This window comes from Argentina silus (assembly GCF_951799395.1).
Source record: "Argentina silus genome assembly, chromosome: 10".
Lineage (NCBI taxonomy): Eukaryota > Metazoa > Chordata > Actinopteri > Argentiniformes > Argentinidae > Argentina > Argentina silus.
Window position 1 is genome coordinate 14,976,562 of NC_139664.1, and position 22,199 is coordinate 14,998,760.

General features: G+C 41.8%; 3 protein-coding genes across 3 annotated transcripts; 1 reads left to right on the plus strand and 2 right to left on the minus strand.

Annotated features, from left to right (window-relative positions):
• Positions 1-3,643: 3,643 nt before the first annotated feature.
• Positions 3,644-6,365, minus strand: elovl4a (ELOVL fatty acid elongase 4a; the record flags this gene model as incomplete). The annotated part of the gene is made up of 6 exons (XM_083679018.1): positions 3,644-3,967; positions 4,423-4,550; positions 4,808-4,979; positions 5,682-5,762; positions 5,945-6,132; positions 6,299-6,365. The coding sequence occupies 6 exons, from the start codon at positions 6,363-6,365 to the stop codon at positions 3,644-3,646; spliced, it is 960 nt and encodes a 319-aa protein (XP_083535144.1).
• A 1,492-nt stretch (positions 6,366-7,857) lies between these two features.
• Positions 7,858-10,795, plus strand: prelid3a (PRELI domain containing 3A). Its single transcript, XM_083679027.1, has 7 exons — positions 7,858-7,961; positions 8,518-8,686; positions 9,000-9,089; positions 9,262-9,332; positions 9,466-9,568; positions 9,857-9,933; positions 10,257-10,795. The coding sequence occupies exons 1-6, from the start codon at positions 7,930-7,932 to the stop codon at positions 9,926-9,928; spliced, it is 537 nt and encodes a 178-aa protein (XP_083535153.1). The 5' UTR covers positions 7,858-7,929; the 3' UTR covers positions 9,929-9,933; positions 10,257-10,795.
• A 1,242-nt stretch (positions 10,796-12,037) lies between these two features.
• fbxo32 (F-box protein 32) lies at positions 12,038-19,014 on the minus strand. The gene is made up of 9 exons (XM_083679013.1): positions 18,826-19,014; positions 18,042-18,157; positions 17,902-17,951; positions 17,711-17,803; positions 15,509-15,602; positions 14,808-14,992; positions 14,347-14,529; positions 13,753-13,896; positions 12,038-13,255 (listed from the first exon to the last, which is right to left on the minus strand). The coding sequence occupies exons 1-9, from the start codon at positions 18,927-18,929 to the stop codon at positions 13,166-13,168; spliced, it is 1,059 nt and encodes a 352-aa protein (XP_083535139.1). The 5' UTR covers positions 18,930-19,014; the 3' UTR covers positions 12,038-13,165.
• Positions 19,015-22,199: the final 3,185 nt, after the last annotated feature.

Sequence of the window (22,199 nt, forward strand, 5' to 3'; positions counted from 1 at the left end):
CTCAATGTAAATATAACTCATTCTTTGCTTCCTAATGACCACGATGGCCTAAAGGGATTGGCCAGTGTTTACTCGATGACTATGTCATTCCAAAGTCGTTACCAAATTACTATGTAACATGTTAATACAATGATGTTACTGGAGAGATAATTACAGTGTAACTACACAATCATAAGAGTAGATTCATGAAAAGTCTGACCGAATATTGATTTTCTGATGTTGTGGCTGCCACTCTGCCTTATGACTCACTGCAGGGCCTCATGAGGCGACAATAACCGGTAGACTTTCCTCAGATAGAGATAAAACCCTGCCTCTCCAGTCCACTGCACCAGTCTCTGGTGTCCTCTCTATATCCACTTTTCCGGCAGTTTCCGGCAGGCAGAAAGAGGATTACTTTATGCTGTGGAATCCCATGGAGGATTTTAGACAAGTTCAGCACAGACCAGGCTTGAGCCTGCTATGCCCATGCCCTGAAGGATCAATGCACTGCATGTGGGAGGAGAGGAAGTGGGAGTATGGCGGCGTAGAGAACTGCTTGTTTTTTTACTCTTATGGACAATCCACATTACATGGACTTTCACTTCAGACATTTGAATCAGAAAATGTGAATATGTTTTAGAATTGAGATGTTCCTATCGTGCCTACATAACTCAAGATGAAATGGAGATTGGAGAGGGAATGGAATCTTCTTTCTCTGTATCCTGAGGAAATGGTGAAACTGCAGTAAAAATAGAGGGAACCCCAAGGGGAGGCCTTACTGAATTTACAGTTTCTCTGGTATTGAATTCTGAGTATTGCTTTGGGTAACAACATAACAAAGAACAGCCATTCATCTCTTTCTCTGCCATTAGAAAAAACCCACTCATAAATTCTCTTGTGTAACAATGCACACACACGCACGCACACACACACACACACTCATGCACGCATGCACACACACACACACACACACACACACACACACACACACACACACACACACACACACACACACACACACACACACACACAGACACACACACACACACACACACACACACACACACACACAAACACACTCAATTCAACTGTGTATGAGTCCACGTGGATCACAGTTGACCTGCAGAGAGGGGGTGGGAGCCTCATTTAGAAGACAACTGTGTATAGTTACCATGGAAACCTTTGTCTCTGGGATGAGAGAGGCACAAGAAGAGGGATTCTGATTGGTCCTTAGAGGGCCCTCATAAATACAGAATGGGAGGAGACATAAAAGAGTAGGTGGAGAGATTACCCTCCTAGGATCACACAGCCAGGAAACAGCTAGCAATAGATTATAGATTAAAGATACCACAATGCCATGTACAGTATGTGAGCTGTAGATAGGGAAAGGACGTCACATAGCATATGAGTTTGAACCTTACACCCAACATAATGTTGTAGAAAAAACATCATTATCAAAATATAATTTTGAGTGAAACCTTCTTCATTATCTGGCTAAAGATTTCTGCAAGAAATGTCAGATTCAATGTGACAATGACGCCCTCCTGTGTACACTTGGAGAATAGCAAGACCTAACTGAGACCACCTCACATCCACCCTCACCCTTTCTCAATTGTGTATATTTATTGATTAAATATAGTATTTCATATAGTTTGAACCCTAGTCAGGGAGACTGTTCATCTGTATCTACATGTTTATAAGGGCTGGAAATGGTAAGGAGTGATGATGCTGATGATGTCAGGGGCCCTTTCTCAATTATTAGAACCTCAATTCCTCACGTCCTCCCCTACATCCTCCACTCGCTTTCTCCAATGCATTTTGAGAAGCAAGTGGAGGACAGAAGACAGTGAACAGTGGTTCAAACTATACCAAATACTACATTTAATCAATAAATATACAGTCATGTAATAAACTCAAGTGTGCGAGAAAGAGACAAAATAATGTCAAGTAAAAATGTACAGGCATTCTGTTTAATTTAATTTGAGGAAGTCATGATAATTTAAAAAATAACATACATTGGAAGCTGCTTGGAAAAGAAATGTCTTTTCATGATAAGCTGGGTACTTTTCCAAATGTGGAATGTACAAAATTGCACAGCATATGTACAACACTGACTGATAAAAAAAAAAATCCCAAAACACAAAAACAGACAAGCACTTTGCCCTTCAGAAATCCATATTTACACTCAAACTTATCAATAAATAAATGCAATAGATAACATTTCATTACATTACTTGATACAAATCTGAATTTGATGATATACAGAAAAGCAGACTATTGTTATGGTACATGTACAGTATCATATTTAAGAACGATAGTTGTCCTTCACAGCAAGTTCACCAGCTTTTATTGTGTAAATACTATCTCCCCTCATTCACATCCAAGTTTCCCTCATTAAATATATTGTGTTTGACTAGTTTTGATTTGCCCTTATCCATAGCAGCTCTCAGAGTGAACCATCTCCTGACACAGATCTACTGTTCAGCACACAACACGTCCACTGCGTAAGACAAGTAGTGATACAGTATGCACTGTAGAGGCAATCGGGACATTGAAAGACCATAAAAAAAAACATAAGCAAACATTTCTGACAAGATTCCACTGACTAACCTGTCAAAGTGGAAAGAACTACATTTTGCATTACAACATTTATATCGACTGTCCTTAACAATAAATGATGTTCTTAATTACTTACTGTATACAGGTGACAAAATAAAACCAGTCAAATTGATGATACATATTAATGATCAAATTAATATGTATTGATTTTGTTTCATCAAATCAATAACGATATATTCAATAGCCTTTTGTACTCTAAGACCTTGTATTGTATTGTCAACAGCTTATCCCCTGTCTAAAAGAGACACCCCAGGTGACTTGCTGCTGGAATGTTTGTGTTCTTTAGGGGTACTGTTTGTAAACTCAAGACTGTCTTTCTCTGCTCATTATGGCCTAACATAACATGAACTAACACATCCGGACAAAGGACAAAAATGATACACATTATGGGTTATTATATTCTGTAAAAAGGCATACAACATTGATTAGTTTGAACAAAACAAAGCCCAGATAAACTGACATTTGATGCTGCGCTGGATGTGTGTAAAGTGTTTTCCTATCTTTTTACAGCGGTGTTCACTCGCATCTGTCGGTCACAAACAGGGATGTAGTAGTGGGCAAACATATGTAAACACTATTTACTGACCTTTTTTTATAATGGATGGTGTTAACCCACATTTTGCGAACATTAGCAGATTTTCACATTAGTGTTTATGTGTGTCATTTTCCCTCGGGTGTCATGTGTTTACCCATCTTTTTTTTTTTTACCACTACATCCCTGGTCAACTTCCACACCGCAGTAAATAGAGGGAGCACTTTGTTTGATGTTTACCATACGAGAAACTATGTTGTTATTACTGTAGTTGTGATGATGGTCACCTTGAAAAAGACATGAACCAAGCCTCTGCCTCTCCAACATCTCCTTCCCCTACAGGCTAAAGTTATCATCTTATCCATCCATATACCAACCCAGATCATGGTCTGATACCACGCCTCAAAAACACATCCACACTTCCTCCTCCTCCTCCTCGTCCTGATTCTCTGAGTCTGTTAGGGTCATCCACATCAAGGCCTGACTGCCTACGTCACCTCTCCACCTCTCCCTCTAGTCACGCTTGGCCCGGCCCTTCCTCTTCCTCCTCCCGTTCCCGTTCTCCACCGCGGCAGGCTTCTCCTCAGCCTTGCCCACCAGCCCATTGGTACTGCCAGCCCTGGAGAGACCATTGATGACCCCGTTGGAGAGGGCCTTGCCTGCCTTGGAGGATCCCTCCTTGCGGGGCTGGCGGCGGTAGGTCTGGTAGTAGAAGTTACCGAAGAGGACGATGAAGGTGATGGCGTAGCAGATGAGAGCCCAGTGCATCCAGTGGGGGAAGTTGCAGTCCATGTAGAGGGACAGGGCCGTGTGGCCGATGGTCACGTAGAACTGGATCTGAGGCAGGGAGAGACAGGGGAAATATGGTCATACATGTAGTTATACAGGTTTGGTGTTACTGTATATATATATTATACATTTTTGAATGTATACCACACATCTCTTACACTTTTTTTTTTCTTTTTTAAACATGTTTTTAGGGCATTTCTGCTTTATTGGGCTGGAGACAGTAGAGATTGACAGGAAGGATGGGTGAGAGAGAGGAGGGATGACATGCAAGATACTGTATGTCGAGGGTCGGAATTGAACCAGGAACCTTGCGATTATGTGGTATGCGCATTAGTGCATAGTGCTTCATAACTATATTTATATGACCACTTCAAGCACCTGTCTTACATTCCTATGACGGGCCAGTCGTTTTTCCTGGCCAGGTCATGTGGTCAGAAAAAACTCTTGGCCCTGTCTATAACTCGAGTATGGGATACTTGAGCTTCTGTAAACAGATCTCTTACCATCTGGATGATGGTCAGGTACTTTTTCCACCACAGGTACTTCTGGATCTTTGGTCCGCAGGAAGCAAGTCCATAATAGAGGTACATAATAACATGGATGGCTGCGTTCATGTGTGCACCAAAGAATGCTGCAAGAGGGGAAATCAGACAACGGAAATAAGTTCCTTTAGCTGTGGTCCATACAATAAATAGTGTGAACAAAGCTAATAAAGTAAACTGAACTGAACTACACCCCCCCCCCCGACCCATCCACACACACACACACACACATACACACACACACACACACACACACACACACACACACACACACACACACACACACACACACACACACACACAGATTTCCCCTAATACCAGTGCAGTGATATTGGGAGATACTCACACTGTCCTCCTGCCACCCACTTGATGCCGATCCACCAGAGGGTGAACATGGTGCAGTGGTGGTAGACATGGAGGAAGCTAACCTGGTTGAACTTCTTCCTCAGGATGAAAAACACTGTGTCCAGGTACTCAACTCCCTTCGATACAAAATACCACCACAGAGCTGCAGCTATCTGTTCATCAGAGAGGGAAAGAAGGAGAGAGGACTGAGAAAGTGATAGAGATATGAAGTATATACGGTAGGTCCTACTTCCTCATATTCTGCACTGCTGAATCATGTAACTTAACTAGATGCGGGTGCATAAGGTCATACAGCATGATCATACTAATTAGCTAATATGCTTTCTCGTCTAGCCATGACGTGAGTTAGAAATAACTAAAAAAGAAACCTTTTTTTCAGACACTGTATGCAGACCACCGTGCTTTTACAGTAAATCATTTAGATAAGGGGAAACCATGAGTGATGAAGACGATGATGATCATCTCAAGGCCAACAGGCCATTCATTGCATAGCTAAAAAGTCATGATCCCTGTGAGGGGAAGTTTATGTCTGCTACTGTATATAATACTCTATCATCATGACCCCTGACCTTCAGCATCCACACACTAACTCGTGGCTGATGTGTCAGGGTGTAAACGTCATGGAGCAGTAAGCGAGCGAAACTGAATCCCCCCTACCCCACCCACCTCCACATCTGATAAGAGGGTTAGGTTATTTAAATGGGGGCTGATCATGTTTCTAATTGCCTGGCATAGGAGCAGTGTCTTGTTTCATCCTCTCAGTCGCTGTAAGGATCAGGGGTCGGCGTGATCCAGATGCTTATCATATCGGGGGGTCCTCTCTGGGAGGCAGATAATGGGAGGGAGGCACTCACCCTGACTTCGTTGGGGTCGTCAGAGTAGTCCACTGGCTGGCAGAGGTAACTGTAGCCTGCCGACCTCGCCGCCATGAAGAGCTGGAAATAGACCGGATCAAAACAGATCTGTCAATTGAACTGAGAGAGCGGAAGGACTAAAAATAAAGACAGACAGATGTTTTTTCCTTCGTGGAAAAAGGGAATCCAATGTGTCTCTCTGTGTATCTAAATGAGACTTTTAAATGGGTGTAAATGCTGTACAGCTCCATGAGCGCCCCCACCTCTTTGCAGATGAAGAAGTTGAAGATGACCATACTGAAGTTGTAGACGATGAGAGTCTTTTTGAGCTGGAAGGCCTCTCTGTTCTGCATGTATTTTGGCCCCAGCCACAGGAAGAGCAGGTACGATGAGCTGATGGCCAGGGTCGGGAGGGGCGAGTCCATAAGTGGCCATTTTTCCACTCGCTTGTCTGTGGCACATATTACAATGTTATCAGCACTTGAGTCTCTCTCAAACAAACACACACACACACACACACACACACACACACACACACACACACACACACACACACACACACACACACACAGTACATATGAACGCACGCTTCTACCAAATCAGTGGACAATGATCACCTGCGATGGTTTGAGCCCATTTATAGAATTCTATGGTGTCATTTATCAGATGTGTGACAATCTCCATGGTTGTGGCCAGTGTCCTGCAAAAGATAGAAGAGAGAACACATAAAAGAGAGATTAAAACACACATTAATATACGAATAAATGTAGCCCTATTATATCATGGAATTTTACCTCCAGTAACTGCTGGAGATATTCATTCATTCATTCTGACAATCTCTGTAGTGTATTTCATGAGCATGAAGTATTTGCAATAACTTCATTAATTCATTAACTTCATTAATTAAAAATGATTTTCAAAACACTTCACCATATTCTAAGGTAAGGGCCTATACACAGCCTTCTTTAATCAAAATAATCAGGTTTATAGCATAGAGGCCCATTACAAACAGGACGTGGGTGATGGGGAGCTGCTATGCTGTGATGGAGGAATGGTCCTCTTTCCGCACAAAGGCTGGGGGAGCATGTGTCAGCAGGTTTTAGTCGGAGCGGGCGAACCGTTAAATGGCGTTCAATACGTATTTCATTCAGTTGAAGATACATGGCCGAGTTTACACCAAATTAGGTCAAGTATTCAGTGTGCTAGATAGTGGACCAACGCATATAGGCCTACAATGCATATTGATAATTCCATACGTGATTTATCTGAACTGTAGCCTAAATAAAAGACGCCCCCTCTTCACCCTGGATAAGCGGTAGACTATAGCAGCATCTGCCATGCGCCTAATCTTCAATGAATAAAGCATTCTGCGCAATTAAAATGAAAGGATTAATTTGAGGAACATTTTAAATATCTCTATGGCCGACTCTATTTGATACAATAACCTACCAAGATGACTGATTTGCATTTTGCAGCATAACATATATTGGCCCGTGCACCACGGTGATGCTGTTTTGGTGAAGCCTAAAAAAATCCAGGCTTATTCTGCACAATAAATTGATATCCATAATAAACAGAATGAATGAGACATTTTGTAAGAATATCGAAGTGAAATCTCCCGAAACTCTCCGTACTATATATGATGAAAATTAAGATGCTTATTATCTTACCGTGTCAAGGGATAACAATTCTTCTATAATGACATTCAGTGCAAGGTCATGCAATATAACAATTCCGTCGTATAATGAAAACCGAAAAATGTTATTTCGTCCGTGATTATGCTGAAATACAAGACCTTTTTATATAATGCATAAATTCCTTATTGATGGACCATAATACACCCAACCGTCCCCAACCCTTCACTGCGTTGGCCGCGGCTCTCTTGCCACTCGTAGGAATAGCGGAGAGGTCTTTGGATGCGCATGCGCATATCTGGAGACGGATGGAGCAGCGGGATTACGCCGTTACCGGCCTTTTTGTACACGAGCTATTCATCTTGTTCTATACATCGCACCGTGCTACTTTCCCTCCTAGATCTCAAGCGCCGTGGGGTGGTTAATGGACATTTTGCGCAGTGTTTACGCAGAGCTGAGATGCACGGAAGCGCACAGAGGAAAGGCCTGAGCTGTCTATTGGTCACTGTCGTTTCCATCTATCAAACGAAAAAAAAAGAAAATGGACCGATAACGAAAGATTCGCTGGGTGAAGGGAATAATCGTACAGATGAGGCCAGTTGTATAACTGCAAAATGAAGATCTGGAGCACGGAACACGTTTTCAGGTCGGCTACCACCGTTAACGGCATTGTTGCAGCACTTGCGTATTTATAATAATAAACAGCAGGCCTAGCCATAGAGTTTGACTGAGCAAATCGCCTATTCTCAGAATATCATCATGCTGTTGTGTTCATTGTCCTATAGCCTATAGCTTTCTTGCACCAACCCATCCAGGCCCATAGCAAGGTCTTCTACATGCACGCCGTTATGTCAAAGAAATGAATGTCCTTAAATTTGGGCCTAAATTGATTCGATAAATTGCTATGAAGATTAGGCTACATTAGAGTTTCGGGATAACCTTTGGGGTTTAGAGTCGTCCAATCGCAGCCCCGTAACCAATCATGCAGTGATACATTGTTGCAATCTTGGGTCCCTCAACTTGTCAGTTCATTGACAGCGTGGGAAGTCGTAAATTAACAGTATTCCAGTGTCAGTGGCCACATTTTATTACCTATCTAATTTTGAAAGTAAGTACTTATTTGCTCTCTCAAGTGTGACACACTGCCCTCTTACTCTGGTGATAGTGTGCCGAATCTTCATCAATTGTCTGAATTTCTCCAGCTACCCTTGGGAGACAGTGATCAAGGCTGCCATGAGGAAGTACCCCAACCCTATGAACCCTCACGTGGTTGGAGTGGACGTCCTGGACAGGAAACTGGACACGGATGGGCGCCTCCACAGCCACAGACTCCTCAGCACGGAGTGGGGCCTACCGGGCATTGTCCGAGCGGTCAGTCACTCAGTAATCTCTGTTATCATCCCCTTGAGCCCTAACCCTAACCCTAGCCTGGTCCCAGATCTACAGTATCTATGCTTCAGTCAACTCCCTTGTTGTATGCCATGTATAGCATGAAAACAATAGAGGAGTACAGATCTGGAACAACGCTCCTTACACACTCTCTTTTACTCAGCATGCAAAAGGATATCACTTTGATATAGTGCTCTTGACTTGTAAAGCTCACTTGATTTTATGAATTGTGCTATTTAATACTGTTCTCTGATGAATCTCTCCGCTGAAGTGTTCATGACTCTTGTTGCCTTAGATTATAGGGGCCGGTCATACTCACACCTATGTGAAGGAGCATTCCATTGTGGATCCTGATGAGAAGAAGATGGAGCTTTGTTCTACAAATGTGAGTTGGTGGCACACTCATGAGTTGAACTTGAAATCAATAATGTGGACTGTGTGGTCTAATGAGATAAGACATTATCATGAAGCATGATGTGTTGTTCATGTCATACGTTCAACATCTATCAGTTCCACAGTTGAATCTGATCTACCTAACAGTGCTCTTGTTTTTCCAGATAACTCTGACAAACTTGGTGTCGGTTGATGAAAGACTTGTTTACAGACCTCATCCAGACAATCCAGAGGTGTAAGTAAAAACATGGTCCCTCATTCATTAATTCACATTGTATGATATTTATAACATTTATCATTGGAGTGAATGGCATTGGGCAGAGCCCTAATTCTAATATTTCCACACACTCTCCCTCTGTCTCCCCCAGGACGATCCTGACTCAGGAGGCCATCATCACAGTGAAAGGGGTCAGTCTGAGCAGCTACCTGGAAGGAATGATGGCTCTCAGAATGTCAGCTAATGCTAGGAAGGTAAGAGCTTATCCTGTAATTTATAATCGTTGTAATTATATTTCACAGGGGAGTGCATACTTTGCAATCAAGGAAATGAGCAAAAATCTGATTATGTGATATATTAGTGTGAACCTTCCGGGGTGTTTTCAGCATGCAATTTGTATATTATGCTTTTGACTTGGATGTCTTAATTAGAGAGGTAAACTGTCTCGAAAAACCTTTCTCAATATGACTGCATGTCTTCCTCTCAAGTTTGAATGCAATCTCTAGGTCTTTGGTCTTCCTTTCTTCTGTGTGTTGCTATAGGGTTGGGATGCTATTGAGTGGATCATTCAAAACTCTGAAAGCGAGAATGTTCCACTTTGTGACCTGTACTAACTGTGGTAACTACTCTCTTCTTCTCTATCATCGCTAAGCAGATGATTGTATGCATGCCTCATGTCAGATGCCTTCTTCTCCTTTTACATAAATTGCCTCAATCTCAAAACTTGTTTCGAGTATGTCAATGCTTGATGTAATAAGCAACCTACAGTATGTGATTTGGCTTCTTAGTCCTCTTATTCAACATGACCACAAAATATGAGGAGTGACTGTCTGATGTGTATATCTGTGGGTTGTGGGTAGGCCTATGTGTGTTCCATACTCTCTGTCTTCCAGTTACTTTCTGGCTGTCTGATAACACTCTGTACTCTCTTTCTGACTGCAGGACTTGGAAGGCCATAGTGTGCCATAGTGTAGACTACATTATCAGGGAGTGCAGACTCAACAGCCACACCTCACCCATCACAGCTGGGTATCTGAACTGACCCTGTCTAGGAGCCTGTGGCTTCGGGGGTGGCATCTGCACACGTTTCCTGGAATCCACTCTGAGTACAGTATGTGCACCGGAAGCTCAGGCAACTCATCCATATGGAGTATGAAGACTACATCATAGCATCTCTCCTTATATGCAGGACTCCCAGAAGGTCTCAAGTCAAGGAAGTTGCTTGCTGTTGCGTGACCAACAACGCAAAAGGGTTATGGATGCCAAATCAGACTTTATTCGATCCAACCAGAGATACAGACAGTACCCCTACAGAGAGATTGAGGTCATTTTGGTGTCCAGCAGGACCTACTACTTGGATATTTGTGTATGATATGGTGTTGTGTAGATGTAACGGCCCACTCTTTAACATGTGAAAAACCACACTGACAATGTGCACATGTTCATATAAGAAATGTTGCTGATATTTGCTATGAAAATGATCTTTCTCCCTATCCAGTACATTGTCATACACTATATGTATGCACATGATAGGGGAATTTTCTTCAAGGTATCACAAACATGAGAGGTGCTTAGTCTTTTCTACTTCAACTAAACGTTTCTTTGAAATCTTGCAAAATTTGTATTTGCACATAAATAGCCTGGGTTTATGAGGGTGTAAATGATTGTACAGCCAACTCATGTAAATTAAATAGGTCAACTAAAGGCTAGAGAAGTAGCTGAAAATGCAGCTTTTTAGATAGAACGTTGAATGATTAATGCTATTATGCCTTTGCTGATCGCACACGCTTCCAAATGTCAATGTCGTAAAGTGAATGACTTCACTCTGAAGATCAAGTTGATATGTTAAATGCTGCTGTGTACCACAGAAGTGGAGGAGTCTTGTCTTTGCCTTATGCGGCAGTAAACACAAAGAGGATAAGTAAGTACATATTATTTATAGAAGGTTATGTTATATTAGGCGCAACTTTATTGTGCAAACGTTTTTTCGTAAAAGCATGTTTACTTGAATTATACTGAATGCATTTAATTTCATGCTAGAGAGCTAATTATTTTTGTTATAACATTATGAAAATGTATGTTTGTTTATGTTTGACTGAGAGAGAAAAAAATGGAGAAAAACATGTCACAATTAAAAAGTAACAAAACAGGAAACCTATTTTGATCTGTTTGTCCTTTTATCTTGAAACATGCGGGGACCATATATACTGAAAAATGTATGCACTCACTGCAATGTAAGTCGCTTTGGATAAAAGCGTCAGCTAAATGGCATACATTACATTACATGCAAACATTACTTTACTACAGAATGTCTACCCATTGACCAGTAAGAAAGCTGCAGTAAACATAAGTTTCCAGCAGATGACACTATTAAGCTACGAATAAAATTATGGTGGTCACTAATTTATAGGTCACTATGAAACATCTGCTGTAACCACAATCCTCTATGCAGCTCTGAAGTATTGAAAGTATGCTATTAACGGGTCTTTAGAAATATTACTGTATATTGTATTAAATCTGTGACAACTGAGCAGCATTGGGCCTACTGCTACAAATGGTGGGAATGAGTTCAGAAATGGCTCTGATGAACTTTCAATTCATATTTCACAAAATGTTTCATGTGAAATGTTCAAAGTGACAACAAATCCATCTCATAAAGCATAAGCATTTTTCAGTTATTTATTTATTCAACAGAACATATGACACATTAGAATTGCACTGCATGTACATTACTCTTACTGCCACACAGGGCAGTGTGAATACGGAGTCAAGATCGAACCATTCAATAAGTAGTTCCATGCTTCCTTTAAACATTAACAAAGGTCTGTATATCAGAAAACAAAATAAATTAGACAATGAAAATATTTGGGTATAAAAAAGTAGCATCATGCAGGTGGCCATAAATGAAAATGTCATTCAAGCACTCTACTAATTTGGTTTAAAAACTGCTTCTTTTGTACCATTTCAGTTCTTGTCAACAAAGCACCTGTTAATGACACAATGAACACAAGAAAATATCCAAAACATGTATTTAACCAGCAGTTCTTTTTTTTTCTAAGGCACACCATCATCATTTAGTACTTGTAATATATTTGGTAATACCGCACTCTGATACTGTTGTAGTACACCTTCTACACCAGCAAATTAAAACATTCATACAAAAACCTTTGAAAATATTAAATGTATAAAAGTGAAAAAAGGAAAAAGGATTTAGAAAAGATATGCATGTCACCATATCAAAGTATATCACACAAGTCAGCTTTGGTGAATAACACATATTCCCTTAGGATAACATTCATAATCTTTACCATGACCAAGTCCCCCTGAAATATGTCCTTAATTCAACTACGAGGACATTATTGCAAACTTTCTCAGAGCCTCCCAAAATGACATTCCAAAATGTTGAAATACTAATAATATACTTTTGGCTCAATTTCAAGTAGGCCTACTAATTCCAAACATTAAATGAGTTATAATATTTTCCTATTATTATCTTACTGAAAATAAAGCTTTTAAGTTTTAAAACTAAAACAAGTAAAATCTTGCAAATTCAAAATTCAAGAAAACTTTTAAAGTGACTCATGTTATAATTGCACTCAGATAGGAAAAAGGGGTGTATTTGAATTCAAATTAAAACAGGACCAAACTCCTAAACTTGAGAGTACTCCATATCGCTACATCCTCTTCTCCCCACTCTCTTTCATCAGTCTCTTGTCACATTCATTCCATCTCAGACGTCTCTGTTCTTCCAACAGAAAGTTGATTGCATATTTCTCCCACTGCCTGTGCCCAGTCTAAGGCCGCCTAGGAATCCAACAATATGTACAAAGTCATTCAGGGCCTGAGGCTAATCAGAACTTGAAGAGGTTGATGAAGCCTTGTGGAGAAAGAAGCACGCAGCAGCTGTCTGTGTTGTTGGCTGTGCAGGGGTGGTTTGTATCCTGGAACCACACAGACAGAGAGAAAAACACAGATTATGGTTCATGATTTTTTTTATGAATGAAGGCTTTGTTGAGACAAAAACTTGATAATTGAATCATACTTTATTTTATTAACAGTAACAAGTGGTACTTTCTACTTGTTACTTCAAAGACACATTTGGTGAATGCTATTGTTTCAATGAATCCAAAAGGAACAAAACGGTTATATTGTTATGTAAATAAAGTGTAACTACCGTGTTATTACTGTATACATGGCAGACAGTGACTAATGCACTGCATCTAACTTGATTTAATAAAACAACAGCAGACTGAATTGGTGAAATAACTCGGTCAGTTCAGTAAAATACAGAATGAGACACTTGATAGATAAAGAGAGAAAGAGACAGAGAGAGAGAGAGAGAGACAGAGACAGAGACAGAGACAGAGACATAGACAGACAGAGACAGAGACAGAGACAGAGACAGACTTTGGGTGTTGTCAGACAGCTGAGTTCCTACCTTCCAGAAGAGGATGTGACAGTGTGTGCAGAACTGCAGGGTCTCACTGTACTGCTCTCTGTGAGGGTAGCACCGGCACAGCTTGAAATACATCTTCTTCCACTCCAGTTGACCCTTGTCTGACACCATGAGGCGTTTGCGGATCTGTGTGGATGAAACAATAGACATATTACAGCCTGACTCTGTACTGTATGTTCTGAGTGTGCGTATGTTGAGTATATGTTTTCCTCTTGGTATTTAGTGTATCAGAGATGCTGACTGATTTGTAAATGCATGAGCTACTCTAAAATGTAACTGCTTTTCTGTGATCTGCAATGCATGATTGCAGATCACAGAAAAGCAATTACATATAGAGTAGCTTGTTTTCATAGCTTCTGAAGTATGTGGCGTGCATCTGGATTCAATAAGGCTTAAAAGCCCAAGAGAGCCATTTATACAATTAGATGTTCCCATAGATGTATTTTACTACCCCTGATGCTTGTTGAGATAAGGGAGTGTGGTGTGGTGTGGTGTGTGTGTGTGTGTGTGTGTGTGTGTGTGTGTGTGTGTGTGTGTGTGTGTGTGTGTGGTGTCTGACTTGGCAGGGAGTCATACCTGTCGGTCTGTGAAGTGGTACTGGCAGAGTCTCTTCCAGAGCAGGCGGTCCTCAGTGAGAACCCCCAGGTCTGGACACACCTGGCCCAGACTGACCAGGTCTCTACCGTCTGTCAGACGCTGCATGATGTTGAGCTGCAGGCTGGCAGGCAGGTCTGTCAGAGTCATCCCCGTAGAGGTGGGCTGTAGGGGGGGGGGGGGGGCACAAACATCAAGAGCTGTCAACCTCTCACACAGCCTAGTGTTTGTAGGAGATTGTGCAACTTTGTTGTTTGCTATTGTATATTATCCATTTGCACTGCCTAAAACATGTTCAGCTTCTGCTTCAGCTCCTACTAGTCTACTTCCCCATAATAATGCACTGTATACACTATTCCAAATACAGTGTATACATTCTTATTGTTGAATTTCCTCATTTATTGTGTGATGATGGGTCTATTTTATTAGAGTCTCCTGCTCACCCTGTTGATGTGGATGTTGTCCAGCTGCTGCTGCCACTGCAGGATGTTCTCCATGCGATGCACCCAGATGTTAATGTTGCCTACCAGAACAGACTTGCCCATGTCCTGGACCAGGCTGCACAGGGACACATACAGGGACTGCAGCAACTCCTTTATGGGACGCACGTTCTGCTGGTCGTCAAGCACTGGAAGAGCAGAGCACAGGTGACAGGTTTATACAAAAGGCAGAAAGACCAGTAAACTCGCGGGCTCTGTTGACTGCCATTCTTTCCACTGAAAGTAATCATGAAATTCCCCAGCCCTAGTATTAGTCAGGCACCATTACTGTACATTCCCAATTGGTACGAATGGTCAGGGACAATTAAACATGTTGGTCAAGCTATCTGTGTCAACGGAGCTGAAGGATTAATCTGTTGTGATAACATTTAAGTATCCTGTATTTATCAGTCCACCACAGAATGTGCCCTTTGAGGTTGTGATTGAAGAAACCTGGTCAACAAGATGAGAGGAAGTATGCAGATATAAACTAATAAACTAGGGAGGGAGAAAGAGAGAGAGTAGAAAGAGTAGAGAGAGAGAGAAAGAAAGAGTGAGATACAGAGTGAGACAGAGAGACAATAGAGAGAGGGAAAGAATGGGGAGGGACAGACAGAGAAAAAGAGTCAGGAGAGATTAAGAGAACAAAGAAAATGAGAGATCACCTTTCTGCACCACTCTCTCCAGGATGTTCATGTAGTTTTTCTGGGCCACTCCACTCAGCGAGGGTAGCTGGGACTTGGCGATCAGCTCCAGCAGCTAGAGAAGAACACATAAATATCAGGCTGTCAGACTCAGAGACTCTCTGTTCCTCCATTACTAACAGCTTGTTATGCTTCCCTGTGGACTGGGCTCACTTCAAAACAAAATGCGAGTGTCTCGATAGATGAAGGTATTTGGACACGCTCCACCTGGATATAACTCTACAGAGGCTCACAGTTTCAAGGGATGCATAGGTCAACATTCTTGCCAGGGTCATCTTTGTGTGCGTGTGTGTGTGTGTGTGTGTGTGTGTGTGTGTGTGTCTGTCTGTCTGCCTTTGTGTTAATGTGCACATGCCTGTGTGTGTGCATTCTTATCCCTGTCTCTTTAACGAAGAAGCCACTAGAAGATTGTTACACAAGGCTTGGCTGAGACAGGTTGTGTTTAATACACAAGACACCCCATGAGATAGATATAGAGAGAAAAGGGGTCTCCAAGCGGGTGACTTTGTGGTTCCACTGGGCACCCAGGCCCTGGCAGGCCAGGCATGGTGGCATGTCTGGTATGTAACAACAGAGTCACTGACATCATGGAAGAAACACTGCCCCTTGCTCAACCCTGAACATGTGACCATTGTCAGCAGCACCCCAACAACACAAGCCCCCCCCCCCCCTCCCTTTGCTCTTGACAGCCCCATCAAGAGTGTCTCTCTCAGTGTGGAGCAGGACAGGACATTGTGTGTCTGCTTTTAGCAACCACTCACTTGTATTCTAAACGTCAACTTGGCTTGGGTCTCTCAGTTTTCCACTAACAGAGAGTGCATGGCGCCCAATACATGTAGTACGTACCTGTTTTTTCCATTATGGTTATTGTACCAGCAAGAACTGTCACAATAAAACCCTTACCCTCCCTACATCTCAGCATTGTGTGGTTGTCTGATAACCTGATCGGTGTAACTGAGAACCAGGCTAAGTGAGCCTCACAAATGCCCATTACGCAGCACCAGTAAAGCATGACCTAGGAGGCTGGGACAATACGTCCAAACCCGATACTAGCGTTACCTATTGTTCCTGTGACTGCCTCCACTCACAACACAAACTAAAAGTTCAACCCTCAACCAGCCTTTATACTATAGAGTTAAAACGTATAAAGAGGAGAATTTATACATTTTTCAGAGTTTTTGTTGTTGTTTTAGAGTGAGTTGAGAGTGATTGTAATTATATTAGATTGTCTTCCCAAATACACAATATACTGTAACTACTACAGGAAATAGCTTATTTATTCTATTATCATCTCAGGAATATCATGTGTAGCAGATTAACCAAAATTCCCTTTCTCTGGAGGTAAACAAAAGAATCAAAAAAATCATAACGCTGATCCCTTTGCAGCCCTGTCTCGCCAAAGTGGAAAACTAATCTCTCCGTCCCCCACGGAGTAGACATTACAGTGATAAAGCAACAATGATTAGAACAGTGGTTCGGCTTGGCTCTGGCCCCTAACCCAGAGGGAGAGCAGAGCGGAGTGGGGGAATGAAGCAGGGGCGAGGGGAGAAACTGAGTCATTTGACTCCTAGGTCCAGTTTCATAAGCTGTGTGGTCTCACCTCACAACACAGCTGTCACCCAGGACAGGTCACTGCCTCGTGGTGAACTCCCATCACACCTCCCTGGGTTTATCCCCTCTGTCACAATGACCTTTACATCTAACTGTTTACTGCTCAGCTTTCATGGTTGGGAGCACATGTTTATTTGTACGTAATCCAGGATCTGATATGGCTGTGATATGATACATATGATACTATACTGTATGATTAGTCAACCTGTAGGACTTTCTTCAGAAAGAAGTATAATGCTGTGTTCATATCTAATGGCTCTAGGGTGCTCTCTGTGTGTCAGCAGTAAGAGAAACAAAAATATGTCCTCACCACCCCAACACATACAGTGCAGTACACACACTCATAAATATTTCCACACTACCCACTGTGAACAACATGAGAGAGAGAACATCTCCAAAGGGGCTCCTGTCTGGAGGGTAGTGATAAGGACTCTAGTGAGGTCTACACGCCCAGCCTGTAGTTTCACACTTTTCCCGCAGCGCTCACTCTCTTGTGATAAAACCCCCATCATGAGATGCCATTTGACACTTTGAAGAAAAAGGAGAACTCACCCGCACAACGTAATTAAATCGTCTGGTGTCCTTGATGGCGCTGCAGAAATCCAAGCGGTTGAATGCTTCTCCCAGTGTACAGTATCCATGGCGCTTTGATAATTAAATGATCAAGCATTAGTCTCCAATTCACTGCAGAAGATACTAGTATGTTGACGTCTATAATGGTAATCTTAAAAAAGAGTAATTACCTCTTTAGTGCTCCCTTTATGGACATAAATCCATTTTTCTCTGTGGAAATCTGAACAAAAAAGGGGGAATGTTATTGAGGATTGTACATATAATTGCAGTATGTAAAGCCTTATTACTGAGTCTTTAAATTAACACTTACAAGGCATTTTTGTGTTGTTGTTCATCAGGTCCTTCTTTCTCTTCTTGGCTGCCATGTCATAGGTGATGGAGAGTATCAGATTCTCCTTGTAACACTCCTCCTCAGATTTGCAGTAACTGGAAAAGACCTCATACAGTTACATTTGACCTCCAAGATACAGTATACTCCAAGAGTCTTAGAAAATACATGTTAGCCTACCATTCTATCACATTGTTTTTAAACCAAGTGTATAATCATAAAAGGTTAATCAAGGACTGATTGCATGTCTAAATGGCTAATTCGAGATATTACAGTATCTTTTTCATACAGGTTCAAGCTGTGAATTTCATAACATCTAGATGTTAATGTTTTGGATGGCATAAGACAAGAGCTCAAACAGATGTCCGCTAATCCCATCACTAGGGCAGTTAATTATAGCACAATGCTTGGGCATGCAATAAACAATAGCAGAGCACGCACTTCTCTATAGGACTGTTGTTAATGGACACCACCTCGGTTTGTGACAACTGATTCTGACTTTCGGGAAAACATTGCCAGAGTTTATAACCTATTATTTAAGTAGTGCGTCTGGGTGTCAGTGCTCTCTCTCTCTCTCTCGCTCTCTGTCTCTCTTTCTCTATTGAATTTGATGGGAATTGTTTCATTGCTACGTCCTGTAGCCTACAGTAGGTTGATGGCGCACATAACTTTTTCAGCATCTCAAGAGCTTTCTGGTGATGCTGCGACACTCAGTTTGATCAAGACCTAAAAACACTAAGCTATCACATAGATATTCGTCACTGACCTCACGTCGGACTCATTGTCGTCTGATGAGGTATGTTTCCATCCCTCTTCAGTTTTAACCCAGCTTTGACCGGGCGATCTCCAGTCCTGTCCAAGAAAAGGCATAGTTCAAGATAATAGTATCAAAAGAACACTACAGTTCTGAAAATGTCGCAGAGCTCTTATGTACAACAGTGTGTTTGTATCCCTGTTCCCCTTATCGTCTTTGATGTCTAGTCTAATGTTTTGGATGCGCAGCTGTTCTTATATCCTCCAGTAAAGAATCCGGAAACACTTGAGATCCGCCCCCTTTGGAAACTATCCTGCAACACGTGGCTTTGTTTATCATCTAGACTATTGCAAAACTACTCAGGGAACAGGGAATATAATCACCAATGTTATTTGAGGGAAGATCTCGCCTGTCGAAGCATTCATTAACCCTGTCGACTGCCGAATAAGACCTTTTTGCTTGATAAACACACAAGAAAACATTATTGATCAACTTAAAACCACAGAAAAACCAAAGAAAAACAATCCTCCAGGCATGATTTCTGAGAATTACCCATGAGGTTAAAAATAGTCATGGCTTTTCTCAAGATTCTACTTCAGTGCAGAGTTTCCTTATGGATCTTCAGAGACACATTGTTTCGAAACAAAACACATTTATAATTGCTATTTTGAACTGTTGCCAGTGAGGGTTGTTTTGAACTGTATCTCAGTGTGTGCTCATCCCCTCAAAGTTGTAAAACAGTTGTCAACAGTAGTGAATGTCAAAATAAGCAGCCTAGTTTCAATGTGTGTAAGAAGGTATAGGGAAGTTAGGAATTGTCAAAGTAGGGCCTGTGCCAAAATTCTATACATACTGTCATTTACATGTCCTTACAATTCATGTATTCAAACAATATTTCCTGTACTTCCAGTACTTCCACAGCTGCATCATAAAGTGGATCAATCTGTCACGAACACACATTTTCCTCTTACAGTGGCCTGCAGCTTCCTAAGATACAGTCTTTAAAATGAACCTAATTATTAACTTTGTCAGGGGCCTATTTCACAAGGGAAAATAAAACATATTTTCAAGCTTTGAACTGAGCATTTTCAGGCAACAGATGTTTTAGCATGATCAAGTTGGAATCATGTTGGATGATGTGTACTGTACACTCACCTAACATTTTATTAGGAACACCTGTACTCCTTCTCATGGTGGAGGTGGTGTAATGGTGTGGGGAATGTTTTCTTGGCACACTTTGGGCCCGTTAATACCAATCAATCATCGCTTGAAAGCCACAGCCTATTTGAGTATTGTTGCTGACCATGTGCATCCCTTCATGGCCACAATTTACCCATCTTCTAATGGTTACTTCCAGCATGATAATGCACCATGTCACAACGCAAAAGTCATCTCAAACTGGTTTCATGAGCATGACAATGAGTTCAGTGTTCTTCAGTGGCCTTCCCAGTCACCGGGTCAGAATCCAATAGAACACCTTTGGGATGTGGTAGAAGGGGAGATTCACAGCTTGAAAGTGCACCTGAAAAATCTGCAGGAATTGCGTGTTGCAAACATGTCATCATGGACCAGAATCTCAAAGGAATGTTTCCAACACCTTGTGGAATCAATGCCACGAAGAATTGAGGCTGTTTTGAGAACAAAGGGAGGCCCTACCCAGTATTAGTATAGTGTTCCTAATAAAGTGTTCAGTGAGTGTATGTGTAATATGTTATGAAGATACAATGCTTCTGTGTGTTCCAGGCAAGCAGTGTGCTCGCTATAATACAGCAGTTGACTATCTAATCTATGACTTTGAACCCATTGTTTAATCAGAGATACCAAGTACTGAAACTCACTTACAGTACAATAGTCTTCCCTATAGATTTACTATGTACCGTAAGCTCTGTGAGTGTTAAACACTGAAACTGCTTACACAGAACATTTAACTTCAGAAGCTAAGCAGCAGAGTCAATAGTGTGTGTGTGTGTGTGTCTGTGTGTGTGTGTGTGTGTGTGTGTGTGTGTGTGTGTGTGTGCGTGTGCATGTGTGTATGTGTTTGTTTGTCCTGTATAAAGTGTGCTTTATGTGCTGCTCTGTAAAGTACATCTTCATTCAGGTTCACTAGAGATGCATCATGACTGTGCGACTGTGGGTGTTGCATGACCAGGCTGGCTGACGGCTACTGTGCAGTCCCATCCCCGCCACCCTCTACACCCCACCCCAGATGCAGAGTAACTGGAGCCCCAGAGCAGGTGCCTCACTCATGTCTGATCATCCAATGGATTGTCCTAACATGCACAAAAGGTCAAAAGGCACAGTCACACCTCATAAAAATGTAAACAAGACCAGATTAATCTGGAGCACAAAGATATAGAACTCTGATACAATGCATATGTAGTGATAGACTTGGGTCTAATTTGATGCCAACAACCCTTGGGTCCATTGAAAGCTATTTCCAGATGGGGCTAAACGATGCATTTTGGAAAGTCCCTGGTCAAACAAGCAGTTAGTGGCTGTGTGGGAAATAGGCTGATGACCTCAGCCTCAAAAACTATTTGGACAACCATTTATTCAGCTGTCTTGCAGGATTTGACTATGAATCATGTCTGTTTAGTCTAGGAATAAATTAACACAATCAACTCCCTCTACCCAGTTGTGCTTCTCATTTGACCTGTACATGTAATCATTTTGGGCTGTTTTCATACTTTCATACTAACTGTACTATGAAACCATTGACCTCAATTGCTTTGTAACTATATTCTGCGACATGTGACATTTGTTCTAACTCCCAAAATACATTTTCTCAAGAAATGCTCGGCTCATGGTGCAAAATGCTACAAGGGGGTTTCCTTGAAGATTGGCATTGCATTGCCAAACATCCCAAACATCCCCACATAATGAATGGCAAAACAACAAGTTATTGTTCGTTGCCTATGTCAATAATTGGTCATAGCATTGATAACAGTACTGTCATATTTCTCTGTCTGTCGCTGTCTGTTTTTGTTGTGACCGTCAGGCGACAACTGGCAAGCCACCTGTTGCTGTCCCTCTCCCTCAGAGAGGCAGGTTTCATCATTTGCTCAGGTTCAGGTTGTGTTGGTTGTGAAACAGTTCAGTTAGGCTCTCCCAGCCAGAGCAGCAACAACCTATTGGGCCACATGATTCAAGTGGTGTAATATTCCCCCCTTGTTTGCTTCCCAAAATAACATGAGATCACCTATAGTTTCCAAAACCCCCAACCCACCCCCCACCCACTCAGCCTCACCCTCCATTTGCTTGTTGAAAAGGTGGGAGCAACTTTGGCACGGAATGTTCCAGCTGAGTCCTCATAATAATAAATGCTGTATCGCCACTGTTTACTCCATGTGAATTAGCTCTGATATTAGTTTGTAAAGCAGTTGTTG